The 17,125-nt window shown below is 38.0% G+C and overlaps 2 protein-coding genes across 2 annotated transcripts; one reads left to right on the top strand and one right to left on the bottom strand.

Annotated features, from left to right (window-relative positions):
- The first annotated feature begins 6,542 nt into the window (after positions 1 to 6,542).
- LOC110326236 (olfactory receptor 6C2-like) lies at positions 6,543 to 7,478 on the top strand. Its single transcript, XM_021204469.1, has one exon. It carries the CDS (start codon positions 6,543 to 6,545, stop codon positions 7,476 to 7,478), a length of 936 nt encoding a protein of 311 aa, XP_021060128.1.
- Positions 7,479 to 15,409: 7,931 nt separating this feature from the next.
- Positions 15,410 to 16,369, bottom strand: LOC110326237 (olfactory receptor 6C6-like). Its single transcript, XM_021204470.1, has one exon. It carries the CDS (start codon positions 16,364 to 16,366, stop codon positions 15,410 to 15,412), a length of 957 nt encoding a protein of 318 aa, XP_021060129.1. The 5' UTR covers positions 16,367 to 16,369.
- Positions 16,370 to 17,125: the final 756 nt, after the last annotated feature.

Raw genomic sequence — 17,125 nt, 5'->3', positions numbered from 1 at the left:
CTCCTCCTCCTCCTCCTCCTCCTCCTCCTCCTTCTTTAAATAAAAAAGAACTGTTTTACTTTTGCTCACAGTTCAAGGTAACAGTCTGCCATGCCAGAGAAGTCAAGATAGCAGGAACTTAAAGCAGCTGGCTCCCTCAGGACCACAGTTGTATGTACTCAGCTCTCTTTATACATCTTATATAAGCCCCACTATTCTTTATACAGGACATGCCCCCCCTCACATCTAATCTAAGTCTTCTCAAATCAATTTAAAAAGTCTGAATAATTCATCACTGGCATGGGTATGCCTAAAAGTCTATCTCCCAGGTGATTCTAGAATCTGTCAAGTCAACAGTGCTAACCATCACACTGCCTGACCTTTCCAATTGAAATGTTAAGATACTATGTTAGTTTCTTTCAATAACTGGAGTATTTATACCCAGTGCCTGTTCCTAAGTCCACCTCAAAATTTTCTAAACTTTAAAATGCAGGTTGCATTGCTATGGACAAAATGACTACGTAGGATTTGTGTCTTGCCATCTCAACTTTAAAAACTTGATTTTTTTTTTTTAGTTTAATAGGTAGCACAGGGTTTATTATTTTGGAATATAGTGTAAATCCCCATAGGAGGAACAGCAGTATGGACCAGCCAGCCCCACCCCAGAGCTTCCAGGGACTAAACCACCAACCAAAGAGTATACACGGAGAGACCCATTTCTCCAGTCACATATCTAGCAGAGAATGGCCTTGTGGGACATCAATGAGAGAAGAGGCCCTTGATCCTGTGAAGACTTGATGCCCCAGTGTTGAGGAATTCTAGAACAGGGAAGCAGGAGTGGGTTGGTTAGTGAGCAGGAGGAGGGAGGATGGGATGGGGGGTGTTGGAGGGGAAATGAGGAAAGGGGATAACATTTGAAATGTAAATAAAAAATATCTAATAAAAAAAGAGAAAATACAGTGTCTTCAACAAATGGTGTTGGTTAAACAAGATGGCTACAAGTGAAAAAAAATAAAGCAAACATCCATACTTACCACCCTGCACAAAATTCAACTACAAATACAACAAAGTATTGTTCATATTAACATAAAAGCAAATACATTATATCTGATAGAAGATTAAGTAGGAAATAGTGCTGAACTCATTGACATTGGAAAAAACTTTCTGAACACAATACCATTAGCACAGTAACTAAGCACAACTAATAAATGGGCCATCATGAGGCTGAATGGCTTCTGTAAGGCAAAGGACACTATCATTCAGACAAAGCTCCAAGCTACAAAATGGGAACTGTTTTTGTTTGTTTGTTTGTTTGTTTTTGTTTTTGTTTTACCAACTGCACATCCAAATGAAGGCTAATATTTAAAATATATGAAGAGTGAAGAGCTCTAAAAACCAGACATCATGAATACAAAAAAACTTGATTAAAAATGGAGCACAGATCTAAACTGAATTCTCACAAGAGGAAACTCAAATGGCTGAGAAACACTTAATGTATTCTTTAATGTCTTTAGCCATCAGGGAACTGCAAATCAAAACTACTTGTGACTTCTTAAACCTGGTGCAAGGGTGTGGAGTAAGGAGATCACTTACACATTGCTGGTAGGAATACAAACTTACTACCAATATGGAAATCAATCTGACAGTTTCTTGGGAAGATGAAACTATATCTACCTCAAGATTGAGCTTTCTCACTCTTGGGCATATGACCAGAAGATACTTTATTTGACTACAAAGACACTTGCTTAATAAAGTTCATTGCTGCTCTATTGGTAATAGCCAAACATTGAGAAACTATCCCTCTATCAATGGATAAATGAATATAGACCATGTAGTACATTTACACAATGGAATACTGCTCTGCATGATTACTGCATTACATGATTAAAACATGAAATCATGAAATTCTTGAGTAGCCTTGGAATTCACTCTGCAGTATCTCTGGAATAAGTTAGAAACCTAGGACAATGGAAACTTCCAGGAATCTATAAAGGTGACTCTAGCTAGAACTCCTACCAATAGGGATAAAAAGCCTGAGATAACTGTATCATGTAATTAGAAAAGACTTCCAATTGAGGATAGGAAACACCAAACAAGCCACAAAACCTTCAACCACAAATTTTTCCATCTACAAGATATACAGGGAAAAAGAGGAAGCAGAAACTGTAGGGATGGCCAATCAATGACTGGCATAACTTGAGACCCATGCCATGAAAGAGAGCTTACCAATGACACTATTAATAATAGTATGTTATACTTTCAGACAGAAACCTAGCACAACAGACATCTGAGAGACTTCACCTAGCAACTGATGAAAGGTAGAGATGGAAAGAAACAGATTCAGAGACCCATAGCCAAATGTTAGGCAGAGCTTGGGAAAGCTTATGGAAAAGGGGGAAGTTTGAAGGAGTCAGAAAGGTCAAGGATACCACAAAAAAACTTACAGAATCAACTAACCTGAGTCCATAGGTGCTCAGAGAGACTGAACCACCAACCAGAGAGCATGCATGGGATGTACTTAGGCCCCCTGTGCATATGCAACATATGTGCAGCTTAATCTTCACTTGTGACCCCTAACAGCAGGAGCAGGAGCTGTCTTTGACTATGTTGCCTGCCTTTGGATCTCTTTCGCCTAACTGACTGCCTTGTCTAACCTCAATAGAAGCAGGTGCACCTATTTTTAAGGTGACTTGATATGACAAGGAGGGTTGATATCTGTGAGAGGTCTCTCCTCTGATGATAAGGAGAGGGAGAACAGGTGGAGAGAAGGTGAGAGGGAGGGTCTTGGAGGAGAGGAGAGATAGCAAGCTTTTATCAGGACATAAAGTAAAAAAAAAATAAATGAAAGAAATAAACATAACTAAGAGAGAAACGAGAGACAAAGAGAAGAGGAGAGAGATAGAAAGAGACAGAGACACAGAGAGATTCAAGTAAATACTAGAAAACAACAACATCAACATCAACAACAACATCAACATCAACATCAACAACAACAACAACAACAACAACAACAACAACAAAAACGATCCTGAGTGAGATAACCCAGATCTGTAAAGACATATGTGGCGTGTATTTACTTATAATGTGGATATTAGTTGTTAAGACATTGCAAAGTAAGATACAGTCTGTATGAGCTCAGAGGTTAGATATAGAACAAGGAGCTAAGAGTAGATCTTCCTGGAAAGAGGAAACTGAATAGAACATTATGGATATATTGGGGGTATTAGAGTTAAAGTATCAAATGGAGGGGAAGGGATGAGGTAGGCTGAAGGTNGGAATACAGATGTAGTCAACTAAAATGAAGGATCATTTGAAGGGGTGTATAGAAATGTAGTAGAAGCCCCCTAAAATATATACATATTTGAAAGTGATCCAAATTAAATTGCCAAATAATGGGGTGGGGGATGGGGTTCCAACTGAATATCTTTTGTCATCAAATGAAGTTTCCAATTCTGGGACTGCCTGATATCTAGTCAAGTTATTGACCAAAGGGGTGCCATAGGAACTTCAAAACAACCTAGGTTATTGACAAAGTTATTGACTGCTTTCCACAAACTGACAGTAAGGCCCTATTATGGAAAACAATACCTGAATAATTTATTGAACACAAAGAAGTTAGAGTCTTGCCTACCTAGAGCCATTACCCATAGTGACTAGAGTTTATGGTATTAAAGGGTATTTTGCTTGCTACCAAAGAAGAAAGGTAAACACATATCCCCTATTAATCCTTGGATCTATTATGCTTATTTGCCTGTAAAATACATCAGTCCATTGTGGTACAAAACCAAGATGGCAGGTCCCTAAGCTTCCATGGATTCTCTTGTCTCTACTTCCCACTTTCCACAGGAGCGCCGTGATTAGGGAGTCACACTGCCATAACCAGCTTCACATGGGTGCTGGTGATTAGAACTCAGGCCCTCACATTTTCAAATCAAGCAATTTACTCTTGGAACTGAGACTTATCCTCAGCTACTTAGTTTAGCTTGTAAAAATAATATTCTGGAGTCATCCACAAATAAAGGCACACACATATCATGTACACATATATGCACTGATTAATTAATTAATTAACATTTTAAAATAAAATTAAAGCATTATTCTCATAGAATAAAACTGAGTACAATTTTAAACCTATGTAATTTATTCACCACATAACAAACTGATAATACAGAAAATGAGTCCCAGATCTTTTACAGCTGATATAACAAGGGTTAATTATAAGAAACTGGACTAGATTTGCTTTTAATTAGACTCTACGCTTTTCTTTCAGTTTTGTGTAAATGATTTTGATGCTCTAAGTCTCCAAAGGCTCCTTTCCCACAAAAGATTTATTAATTATTTCTGAGCCTGGGTCACCAAGGACTCTTATGTTTATGTGTTATAAATGTGGCAAACTAATAATAATTATCAATCTTGATATTAGATTTTCTGAGCAAAGAGTTCAGAATATCACCTCTTCCTAAACTACCAATCATTCCTTCGAACTTATTTTTCAGGGCTGGAAAAGTAAAGAAAGTTATTTTCTTATGATGGTACTGTATCGCCAATGAGAAAGTTGACCCAAATGATTAAAAATAGAAAATGTAATGCATTCAGACTACTATGTATTTATCACATGATTAGATTTAATCAATGGCCACCAGGCATAATCATTTTACATTATAGTTACAAGAATCATTGGTTAAATGACTAAGAGGACAGCTGTGAACAACTCTAAGAAATGTGAGTATGATGAATTCTGTCCTTTCAGTTATAGGTTCTTTTTTGACACTCAGGTCCCACATTCCTCTAGTTAAAAAGTCTTCACAGACTGTATTAAAATTATGGATGGGAACTAGAATATAGTAGTAAATTAAACACCACTTTAGAGTGTTTTGTTACTGGATGTGGAATGGGCATTAATAGAGTTATATTAAGCATCAATGAAAACTGAAAGGCTGCATCTCAGTGGTTCTTGCATAACTTATGCAGACCCTGGCTACCAAAAGAAAAATGTGACAAGGAATAAGAGGTCATCTAAAGAATGGATAATTTGAGAACTGTGGGAAAATATCTACATGCAATGCTCTAGAAATTTGTGAAATTGTGGACTGAGGATCAGGAATAGAACTGGAAACAAAGAGCTTTGGAGAAAGACTATTCCTGATAGTTAAGGCAAGTTAAGCTTGTCTCAGTATGAAACCTGAAGAAAAGGTTTACCAATCATAACATACTGGCTTGATTAAAAGATACAAAATGAAATAGAATTAGGTATAGGCATCAAGTGTTTCATTTTGGACTTTTCTTTCAGGTATACTGTTACATGACCGATAAAGGAGTAATCATTTCTAGAGATTAAAAGATCAAGATTAATAGAATTTTGTTGACAAATAATAATACAAAGGACTAACTACACAAAGGCATCAGCAAGTGTCTCAAAATTACAAAGAAAGGTGACAGATAAAACACACATGGGCCCTCAAGGTAAGCTTTGGAAAAGTGCTATGACTGTTGTGTGGTTAGAAACACACATTCTATTTAAAAATTCCCTAAATTTAAACAGAAATTTCATAGTGTTTGAACAATTTTGCTATAAATTTTAAACATAAAAATTGGAGAAAATGTGATTTTGGTATACTGGCAACTGAACACACAGGAAAAAGGAAAGCATTGTGGGTCAGCATGCTGAAATAATTCAAATGTGTCTGCTAATCACAAATAATACATATTTAGTGTTTCAATGTGGAATGTGTATGAACAATAACATCAATTCCACATTAAGACAAAGCTAAGACAGTGAAGTTGAGATATTTTTGAAGACAGGATTAACAGTTAATATGGCATTTTAAACTTAATGATATTGATGGAGGTATTTTCAGTACATTCTAAAATTGAACACTAAAAGAAATCGTGACAATTTTGTCAAATATATCTTATTTATAACACTATCACACTGTACAATAAACCTTCCCTCAAGACATTTCCTTTCTTTTATCCCATGATAGGATAATAATATAATTTTAGACTGAAAATTATTAAGAATGTGGCAATCATTGAGGAAGGAGTTTTAAAAAGACAATATGAATTTTGTAATTATGATACTATATTCCAGAATATTAGATCACAGATAGAAAGGCTAACAACCTGAAATTATTTGTGACTTTTATAAATAACAAAACCTCAAGAAACACATGAACAGGCCAAAGAAAGGGCAAGATTTCACTTCAGGATTCAGGCTCTAAGGAGGAAATCAGTGCCACAAAGCATTAGCAGCCAATTCAAACTGCTTGGAAAAACACAAAAACAAAGAGCAATTGAATAAAAAACAATAATAAATTAAGAATCAAATGCAAAGAGATGGAATCACCCACACATTTTCAAATGTGCAGAGAAGGCAGTTTGATTTTCTAACTCTATCCAGAAAAGATCTAACACTGTAAGACCTAAGCAACCAGTGTGTTTGTTTGTAAACAGAATGTGCATATAAGTTGGATGTTATAATAATATTTCCCCAGTTAATCACTACTCCTGGATAAATATCTCTGAATTTTAAATGCAGACTGGATAGGGGTAATAATTTAATTATGAGAAACCACACAATAACAACATTCATCCTACTGGGACTGACAGATGACCCACAACTGAAAACTCTGATCTTCATCTTTCTGTTTCTCACCTACATGCTGAGTATGACTGGGAACCTCACGATCATATCCCTCACCATTATAGATCCACACCTAAAGACTGCTATGTACTTTTTCCTACAAAATTTCTCCTTCCTAGAAATCTCATTTACAACTGCTTGCATTCCCAGATACTTATACAACATCTCAACAGGTGACAAGACAATTACATATAACAACTGTGCCATTCAAATATTTTGTGCTGATCTTTTTGGTGTGACAGAATTTTTTCTGCTGGCCATTATGTCCTATGACCGATATGTAGCCATCTGCAAACCCCTGCATTATAGCACCATCATGAGCAGCAGGATCTGCACAAGACTTATCCTCTGTTGCTGGGCAGCTGGCTTGTTTGTGATCTTGCCACCACTTAGCCTGGGACTCAATCTGGAATTCTGTGACTCTAATGTTATTGACCATTTTGTCTGTGATGCAAACCCCCTCCTAAAGATCTCATGCACAGAAACATGGCTCATAGAGCAGATAGTGATAGTTTGTGCGGTGTTTACATTTATCTTGACCCTTGTGTGTGTAAGCCTTTCCTATATATACATAATCAGAACCATTCTAAGATTTCCTTCTGCCCAGCAGAGGAAAAAGGCCTTCTCTACCTGCTCTTCCCACATGATTGTGGTTTCCATCACCTACGGCAGCTGCATCTTCATCTACATCAAACCTTCAGCAAAGGACTCAGTGGCTATCAACAAGGGTGTGACAGTTCTCACCACTTCCATTGCTCCCATGTTGAACCCATTCATTTACACCTTGAGGAACAAACAAGTCAAGCAGGCCTTCAATGACTCAGTTAAAAGAATTGCGCTGTTCTTCCAGAAGTAGGGAAATTTACTACTCTAGAGAGAAAACTTTTTATGAAAAGTATAACATTCATAAACTGTACTTTAAAATTTTTATCTTTAGCTTTCTAGATGGGAAACTTAATCACATTTAAATGTCTCAATAATTATGTATGAAACACTTTCAGGAGTAAAAATATGCCTTCTCATAAAAAAATGTTAAAACAATTGATGAATAACTGTGTCTATTGTCTGTCTATTCTTACATCAGCTTTCGTGAGGATCTTGGCACCAGGCACCATAATAAAGTTCTATCTATTTCTTGGTGTCCTCAGGGAAATTGTTCAGGAATCCCCTTGAGGGTGCTAAAATGTTTGTATGCACAGGTTTCTTACATTAAATGGCTCAGTATTCCCCATATGCCTATGTACATTCTCTTGTATACTTTAAATCATCTCTAGATTACTGAAAATGCAGAACATGTGGTAAATTCTATGTAAAGGAATTATACCACAGATTGAGCATATTCATGATATTATGCACATTTTTGTTAAAATGTTTCCCAACTTTTAGTTGACTCCTACATGAACTGTAGTTAAGGAGGTACCTCTGGTACTTTATGGTTTACTCTAAACAATAAAGTAAGAAAATGCATTTAAAATAAAATATTTGACATTACAAATACAATTTAAATCTTGATTTAATAATATAATTATGCTTTCATCTTTACACTATAATGACAATGGTGTTATATGATCATATTACCTGTATGATTTGCAGTAATAAATACAAATTATGCTTTATCTTGTGTTTAATATAGAATTTGATGCCTTACTAAACTATATTTACCATAAAGATATCCTAATGTATAACTTAAGAAAAATGTACCTAGCTAATAGTAATATTGTTTCATTATTGAAAATGAAAAGGGAGAGAAGAAAATGTGGGGACTGGAGAGATGGATCTACATGTAAGAGCACTGGCTACTTTTCCAGAAGTCCCAGGCTCTAACTAGGTTGATCTCTACATTTTGATCAGTTGTAGGTTTTCTATAATGTTCTTCTGTTGCAAAAAGAAGTTTACTTGATAAGTAGTAAAAGCTACACTTACCTATGAGTATAGGGGAAAGTACATATACTTCATAAATGTACATTTATTTCATAAAATAAAGTTAATGTGGGGAGCACTTCCAGAGTTAACTTTGACTTAAATGAGTCTGTTGACATCTGTCTTTGTTTTTAGTTAAAATGTGTATTTGTTAGACCCTGATAAGTTCCTCTGCTTACACTTAATATCTTACACTTGAGATACTGGCCTAGCCTGAAGGAAATGGGCTTAGTCAAACATAGACACTATGTACCACAAACTTGCTATGTAAGGATTTGTGCTTATTGTTCATCTTTCTGGAATTGGTCATGCTTTATGTTGCTTGCCTTTAAAAGACACTGAGAAAACACACTTGCTCTCTGGCATGGTATTAACCAGCAGCCCTCCCAAACCTGTCTCTTGCATCTTCTTTCTGTCTTTCCTATTGTCATCTGCATTCCCTCAGTCACGGTTCCCACACAGACTGACTGGCTGGCTCCAGCAGAATGGTGTCCAGGTGAGGCTCAACTATGGTGGACACAGTGAAGAATACCATGGGAAGTAGAGTGTTCAAGAAAAGTGAAAGTGTTGACAGAGGTGAGTAATTTTGGGGAGTAAAAGACATAGGAAAACATTGATAAGGGAGTTCAGAAAATGTAAGGGAGCTCAAAAAGGTAAGGGAGCTCAGAAAAAAAGTAAAAGTCAAAAAGAGAGAGAAAGAAAAGAAAGGAAAAAGTGGGAAATGGAAATGGACATATGCTTTTTGTACAAATGCATAAGATGCTTTACTAAAGTAGGGTTAAAGCAACTTCATAGATTCTTAGGTTTTGTAGAGCAGGTTTGTACTTGGTTTCCTGAGGAAGATACAATAAACTTAGCAACCTGGAAAAAAGTTGGAGAAAGACTTCAAGATTATCACGATGTGTAGGAACTAGGTAAAGTACTTGTAGATACTTTTAGTCTTCTACTAGATTGATTCTTATATGATACTATAAATCTAGTCCAAAAAAACAGAAGGGGGCTTAGACCCTTGGATTAACCTAATGTTGTTATTTTGCTAAGTCATTATGGTACATAGCTGCCTTCTCAAATTTACATTTAAATCAATAGACAAATGTGACTTACAGACTTAATCAGAAAATACTTCCGTGTGTGTGTGTGTGTGTGTGTGTGTGTGTGTGTGTGTGCGCGTGCGCACGCGCGCGCGCACGCGCGCAGTAAATGATAGTAATTCCAGAGACACATGACTGTTTGTGCTACTGATAATAAGTAATGGTTGACTGCTCAGCTCAAATCTGTACATTTGTATGTCTATCTCCTAGGCTCAGGAATCATTTGAAAATAGACAGTAGGAAGAATTAAGAGCCCAAATATAGGGAGGCAGGCGGGATAATGCTATTTTGTCATTTTGTCTTTGCTGTGTTTGTTTTGTTTTTGTTGTTGTTTTGCATGGCATGCACAGCAAGTACAAACATAACTTTATAACAGCTTGTATGGCCACTTGTCATGGGCTGACACAAGACTCTGACCATCAACAGTCAATCATGGATCAAGGAAAGTCTCAAGCATCTTTACTCTTATTCACAATCTATTGCTACTGATCGATTCTGGGAAAGGAAACACCATTCCTTTTTAGTTGTGTATGTAATGAGGAGCACTCCAGAATCCAGTGCTTAGCTCCAAAACTATGGTCAAACAGGTCATCCTGGATAAAGTCAGTAGATCTGAGAGGAGGATGGGAGAGAGGGACAGAGGGAGAGAGAGAGAGAGAGAGAGAGAGAGAGAGAGAGAGAGAGAGAGAGAGAGGCAGAGAGAGACTTGCAGATGTAGAGATGCAGTGAGGAATTTTTAAGAAGGAAAATAGAGTGTAATAGGAATGAGAGGGGGATTAGAGATGATGGGGCTTACAGTAATCAGAGTAGACTTTATACACATAAGATTGTCAAGGATTAAATTTAGTAAAAGCTGCTAGGCAAATAAATAAAATCTTTTAATAATATTTAACAAAAGAAAGAAAGAAAAAAGAAAAGAAAAATATCTAAGACCAAGATCAAAACTCAAGGGCCAGCATATTCTGGCAAGGATGTGGAACAAGGGGGGCACTTCTTCATTGCTGGAAGGAGTACAAACTTGTATAACAAACTCTGGAATTCAATTTGTCAGCTTCTTATAAAACTGGGAATAGTTCTACCTCACGACCTACCTATATACCACTCCTGAGCATATACCCCCGAATGCTCCACTATACCACAGGGACACTTGCTCAATTATGTTCACAGCAGCTTTATTCATAATGGCTAGACACTGGAAACAACTCAGATGTCCCTCAACTGAAGAATGGATAAAGAGAAAATGCAGTCCATTTGCACAGTGGAATACTACACAGCTATCAAAAACAAGACATCATGGGGCTGGTGAGATGGCTCAGTGGGTAAGAGCACCCGACTGCTCTTCCAAAGGTCCGGAGTTCAAATCCCAGCAACCACATGGTGGCTCATAACCATCTGTAACAAGATCTGACGCTCTCTTCTGGAGTGTCTGAAGACAGCTACAGTGTACTTACATATAATAAATAAATAAATCTAAAAAAAAAAAGACATCATGATTTTTTTCATGACAAAATGCAGGTGACTTTTCTATGACTGTGGCAGGTGCACCTTTATTATCCAAGCCATGTAAATAATTTTCATTCAGATAACAAATTACATAATGAAATATTGTTTTCACAAAATACAAAACCTTTAGGCTAGATAAGAAAGATTTCAACTGGAGAGATGTTAAGAGTATTTCATGCTAAATATTTAAGAATATGATAATGTTCTATTTCCAGCATCCACATAGGGTGGATCACAAATGCTTGCAACTCCAGTCCAGAGGAGTCAATGCTGTCTTCATTCCTCTTCAAGCAACTGTATACCTGTGCACAAATCCTTACACACATACACATGAATAATAATAGAATTTTAAAATATTGTTTTAAAACTCAAAACAAGGAACAAAATACTCCAAAGGCTTAAGAATGGGCTGGAGGGATGGCTCAGTTGTTAATAGGACACACTGCCCTTGCAGAGCACCCTAGCTGGCTTCCCTGTACCCATACTGAGAGGCTCATGACGGCTTGTAACTCCATCTCTGTGGCAGAGCATTAGCATATTTTAAGACCCTGGGATCAATATTAGGTATTGCAAAACAACAATATTAAAACTAAAATGGAGTACATGTGACTTAGTGTTTGAATCAATCATTCTTTCCTGGAATCTTCAGCATGTGGTTAGTGTACGACTTGTAAAAAAAAAGGGGGGGATTTTTTCATTAATGCTTGAAGATCATGTAGGTAGAAGAGAGCATGCCTACACTTAATCCAGCACTGATAATATGCAGTTCATAGCAATGAGTCTGCTAGGAGAAGCAGATTATTTTTTAATTTATTTTTTATTATGTATCTTGGTGTGTGCAAGGGTCCACAGAGGCTAGAAGAGAATGTTAGATTTTCTTAAAGCTAGAGTTACAGGCAGCCTTTCCATGTGATATGGGTGCTGGCAACTAAATTCTAGCACTCTGCAAGAGCAGCACATGCTTGCATAGGATGAGACATCTCTATTCCACAATAGAGTCTTTTTATGATTTTTAGTTCCTTCTCTCCAAATGAGATTCCTTCATTCTTCCCCCCTCCTTCTCAGTCTCTCTTTCTTTTCTTTTCTTTTTTTAATTTAATTTAATTTTTTACTTATTCACTTTGCATCCTGCTCACTGCCCCACTCCAGGTCACTCCCTTCCCCCAATTCCTCTCACAATTTCTCTCCCCTTGGCGTTCCCCCCACCCCCCAGAACTTCATGTCTGGGCAAATACAGGTGCCTCCTCTTCCTCTGAGGCTAGACAAGACAACCCAGCTAGAAGAACATATCATACGTACGGGCAACAACTTTTGGGATAGTCCCTGTTCCAGTTGTTGGAGATCCAAATGAAGGCCAAGTTGCACCTCTGCTACTTATGTGTGGGAAGGCCTAGGTCCAGCCACTTACGTTCTTTGGTTGGTGGCTCAGACTCTGAGACCCCTAAGGGTCCAGGTTAGCTGACTGCTGGTCTTCCTTTGGAGTTCCTATCCCCTTTGGGGCCCGCAATCCTGCCTCCTATTCTTCCACAAAAGTCTCCAAACTCCATCCACTGTTTGGCTGTAGGTGTCTGTATCTGTCTGAGTCAGCTGCTTGGCAGAGCCTCTCAGAGGACAAAATCCTCCTGTCTGTAAGAACAACAGAGTATTATTAATAGTGTCAGAGATTGGTGCCAGCCCATGGAATGGGTCTCAAGTTGGGCTGGCCATTGATTGGTCATTCTCCTAGTATCTGCTCCATCACCTATACCTTCATTTTTTGTAGACAGGGCAAGGACACTTGGTCAACTATATTCATAGAAGCTTTATTTATAATAGTCAGAAACTGGAAACAACCTAGATATCCATGAAGAATGGAAAAAGAAAATGAGCTACATCTACATAATGGCATGCTACCCAGCTATTAAAAACAAGGACTTCATGAATTTTGCAGGCAAATGGAAGAAACTAGAAAATATCATCCTGTGTGAGGTAACCCATGCCCCAAAGACATGCATGGTATGTACTCTTTGATAAGTGGATGTTAGCCATAAACCACAGAATACCCATGATATACCCCATAGACACAAACACACATACACACACACACACACACACACACACACACACACACACACACACACACACACAAAGGTAAGTAAGAAGGAAAGCCCAAGGAAGGATGCTTGGATCACACTCAGATGTGGAAATAAAATAATCAGAGAAGGCAGAGGGAGGGAGGGAAGTGGGTATGAGAGGAGAGCATGAACGGAATTGTGGAGGCAGGTGCATGGAGAGACAGGAGAGACTCAGTGACTTGAAAAATGAGTGATAATCTGCAGCTGTCAAGGGTGGATTGGGGTGAGGTGGGGGAAATCTTTTGGAAGTCTCAGAGACATGACATGGGGATGGCCCCTGGGAGTCAATGGAGATCATTTTAGCTGAGATGCCTAACAGTAGGAATATGCAACCTGAAGACACTACCTTCTGTAGCCAGGCAAGATGCCCAGTGGAGGGATAAGGACACCAATGTACCAAGAAAACATTTGACCCAAAATATTTCCTGTCTTAAAGAAATGCAGGGACAAAGATGGAGCACAGACTAAAGAAATGGCCAACCAATAACCAGCCCAACTTGAAACATATTCTACAGGCAAGCACCAAACTCTGACATTATTAATGAAACTCTGTTATTCTTACAGATAGAAGCCTAGCATAACTGTCCTCTGAGAGGATCTGTCCAACTGCTGACTGAAACAGACAGTTACCCACCACCAAACATTAGATAGAGGTCAGGGATTCTTATTGAAGAGTTGGAGGAAGGATTGAAGGTCCTGAAAGGGATGGGAACCCCATAGGAGGATCAACAGAGTCAACTAACCTGGGCCTCTTAGAGCTTTCAGAGACTGAGCCACCAGTCAAAGAACACATGATCTGAAATGAAACCCCAGTACATATGTAGCAGGCATTCAGCTCATTATCCATGAGGACCCCAACAACTGGAGTGCAGGCTATCCCTAAAGCTGCAGCCTGACTGTGGTACCTCATTAGGGCTTCCTTGTCTGGTTTCAGTGGGAGAGTATGTGCCTAATCTGGTAGAGATTGAATACCCTATGGGTCCCACACTCTCAGAAGAAAAGGGGAGAGATGAGAGAGAATCTCTCTGAGAGGGTGACTGGGTGGGAGCAGCACTTGGGATGTAAATAAATAAATATAAATAAATCAATAAATATCAAAAAATAATGCCATATAGTTTCTAAAGTTTATTATTCTTTCTTAGTTTTGCCTTTTTATCAGACTACAGTCATGCTTTATAACAAATGCATTAGAGATGTTTAAAAGAATATGAATGGATCTTATAGATTCAACATTTATGATTGTCAAGTCATTTCAAATACTCATATATAATGGAAGCTAATAGGACAGGAAGATGAAGATGATATTCCTTTCTCCAAACCTATTTCCAACACTGACATCATTCACTGGGTCAAGAGAGTGACAATGTATAGGATATAATTTCTAAGTGGTTTTCATGGAGAGCTGTATGCTGGCACATCAACAGAACATATGATGCTCCTGACTCAAGAGAGGAAAAACTAGAAAGACATTTGTTTCTTTTGTTTCTAATTTACTATTGCTCAGTGAGAGGATTTTTATGAAGAGGTTGGAAGTGGGAGTATAATATAACAGTTGTTCTTTGCACAAAGAGTGAAGAGCTTATATGACATCCATGGTGGATTTTGGAAAAACAAAACAAAACATGTATCTGCATTCCATGTGCATGTAATGCCTTCAAAGACAAAAAAGGCATCAGATGATGGTGAGCCATCATGTAGGTCCTGGGAGGCAGAAATATGTCCTCTGAAAAAGCAATACATTTTCTTAACTACTAAGCTAAGTTTTTCCCAGTGTTTTTTCTTTCCTCAGAAAAGTACAACAGACAGGATTCTATATCAAATCAATACCCTGAACCAACTATAGCATGAGAGACCTCGAAATTTTAGGTGGAACAAGAAAATCCAAAAATAAAGTACAAAGTGAGGGTTTTTTTTAAAAAATATGAAATTCCAGAAGAGATAATCCTCTCAATGTGACTGAAAAATTATCTTAAACGTTTGATTTAATTTCATATTAACTGATCTATTAGGTATCAGAGCAATGACTAGAGGTAGGAAAGAGGGACTGTAAAGGAGATGGGGAAGAAAAAGTTAATAGAGAACACGAGACTTAAAGCATAGATAGTAGCTGACATCCTTGGAAATTATATCCCCCCTTCCATTCATGTTCCAATAGCATACTATTTATGTCTAAATCTTAACTCACTGTTGTGAGAATACAGTCGGTGAAGCACCTGCTTGAAAGCATCCTTTACCTGCTGGTTCCTTAGGGTGTAAATGAAAGGGTTTAGCAAAGGGGCCACAGAAGTGTTGAGTACAGAGACAACTTTATTTAAAGCCACCCTCTCCTTGGCTGATGTTTTCATGTACATGAAGATACAACTCCCATATGTGATGGAGACAACAACCATGTGTGAGGAGCAGGTGGAAAAGGCCTTTTTCCTTTGTTGAGCTGAAGGGAACTTTAGGATGGTTTTGATGATAAGTGTGTAGGAGAGAATCACTAAGATCAAGGTGATGACAAGTGTCACGAGAGCTATGACAAAAGCCATCAATTCTATGAAATGTGTGTCTGTACAAGACAGCTGCAGGAGAGGAGATGTGTCACATAGGAAGTGGTCTATTGTTTTGGAAGCACAGAAATCCAGTTTGAGTCCCAACATCAAAGGAGGTAAGATGATTAAGAACCCAGTCACCCAGGAGCTGAGGACCAGTATGTGGCACACTCTGCTGTTCATGATGATGGGGTAGTGCAGTGGTCTGCAGATGGCTACATAGCGGTCATAGGACATGGCAGCCAGGAGGTAGAACTCTGTGATAAGTAATAGGGAAAAGAAGAAGAACTGAGCTGCACAAGCATTGTAGGAAATTGTTCTGTCTCCAGTTAGGATGCTCACTAAGAACCGTGGAATACAGGCAGTTGTGAACGCAATTTCTAAGAAGGAGAAATTCCGGAGGAAGAAGTACATTGGAGTCTTTAGGCGAGGATCCAGCAGGGTGAGGAGGATGATCACTAAGTTCCCCATCAGGCTCAAGATGTAATTGAAAAACAGAAACAGGAAAATCAGAATTTGTAGCTGAGGGTCATCTGTCAGTCCAAGCAAAATGAATATAATCTCTACAGATTGGTTCTTCATTATTCTTTTTTTCCCCTAATAAGTCTACAGAAAATAAAATAAAATAAAATATAAAATATAAAATAAAAAGTAAAAAAAAAAATGAAGGAAACCCCAAACAACTAATACCCCAATATCACATATTTACACATGAAAGTTTTTCATTGCTTTTTACTCATAGCAAGGTCCATTTTAAGCATAACCATTTTCAGTGTTTTATTTTTAAAATGAAAATATTTGATGAGTTTAGATTTTATCTCATGAACATATCTTACACTTCATTGGTATGTATTATAGTTAAGATTTCTAGTGTTGTGAAAACACACCAAGGCCAAAAGTTACATGGAAAGGAAATGCTCTAACAGGTTTGCTTCATATTTGAGCTTATAAGTCTGTCAGGGTGGGACTCCAGGGTGAGAACTCAAAGAAGGAACTGGGCAGCAGAGGCTGATGCAGAGGCCATGGAGGAGTGCTGTTTACTAGCTAACTTGTTCATTTGGCTTTCTCAGACTGCTCCCAGGACCACCCTTCCACATCAAACATCAGTCAAGAAAACACAGCAGGCTTCCTGTCTGTTGGGGGACATTTTCTCAATTGAAGTTCCCTCTCCCCAGATGACTATGGCTGGTGTCAGTATCACATAAGGCTAGACAGACTCAGAGTCTTACCTAACTGAAAGTTGACTGGGTCCTTTTTGCTGATTTATGGGAGGCAAGCCAGTTATGTGAAATGGTCCCTTAACTGGGTTACTGTTCATCCGTACCTATCTTTCTAGTAGCT

This window comes from Mus pahari, chromosome 9 (assembly GCF_900095145.1).
Source record: "Mus pahari chromosome 9, PAHARI_EIJ_v1.1, whole genome shotgun sequence".
NCBI classification, from domain to species: Eukaryota; Metazoa; Chordata; class Mammalia; order Rodentia; family Muridae; genus Mus; species Mus pahari.
The sequence above is the reverse complement of the archived record's forward strand: the minus strand, read 5'-3'. Positions and strand labels throughout refer to the sequence as shown.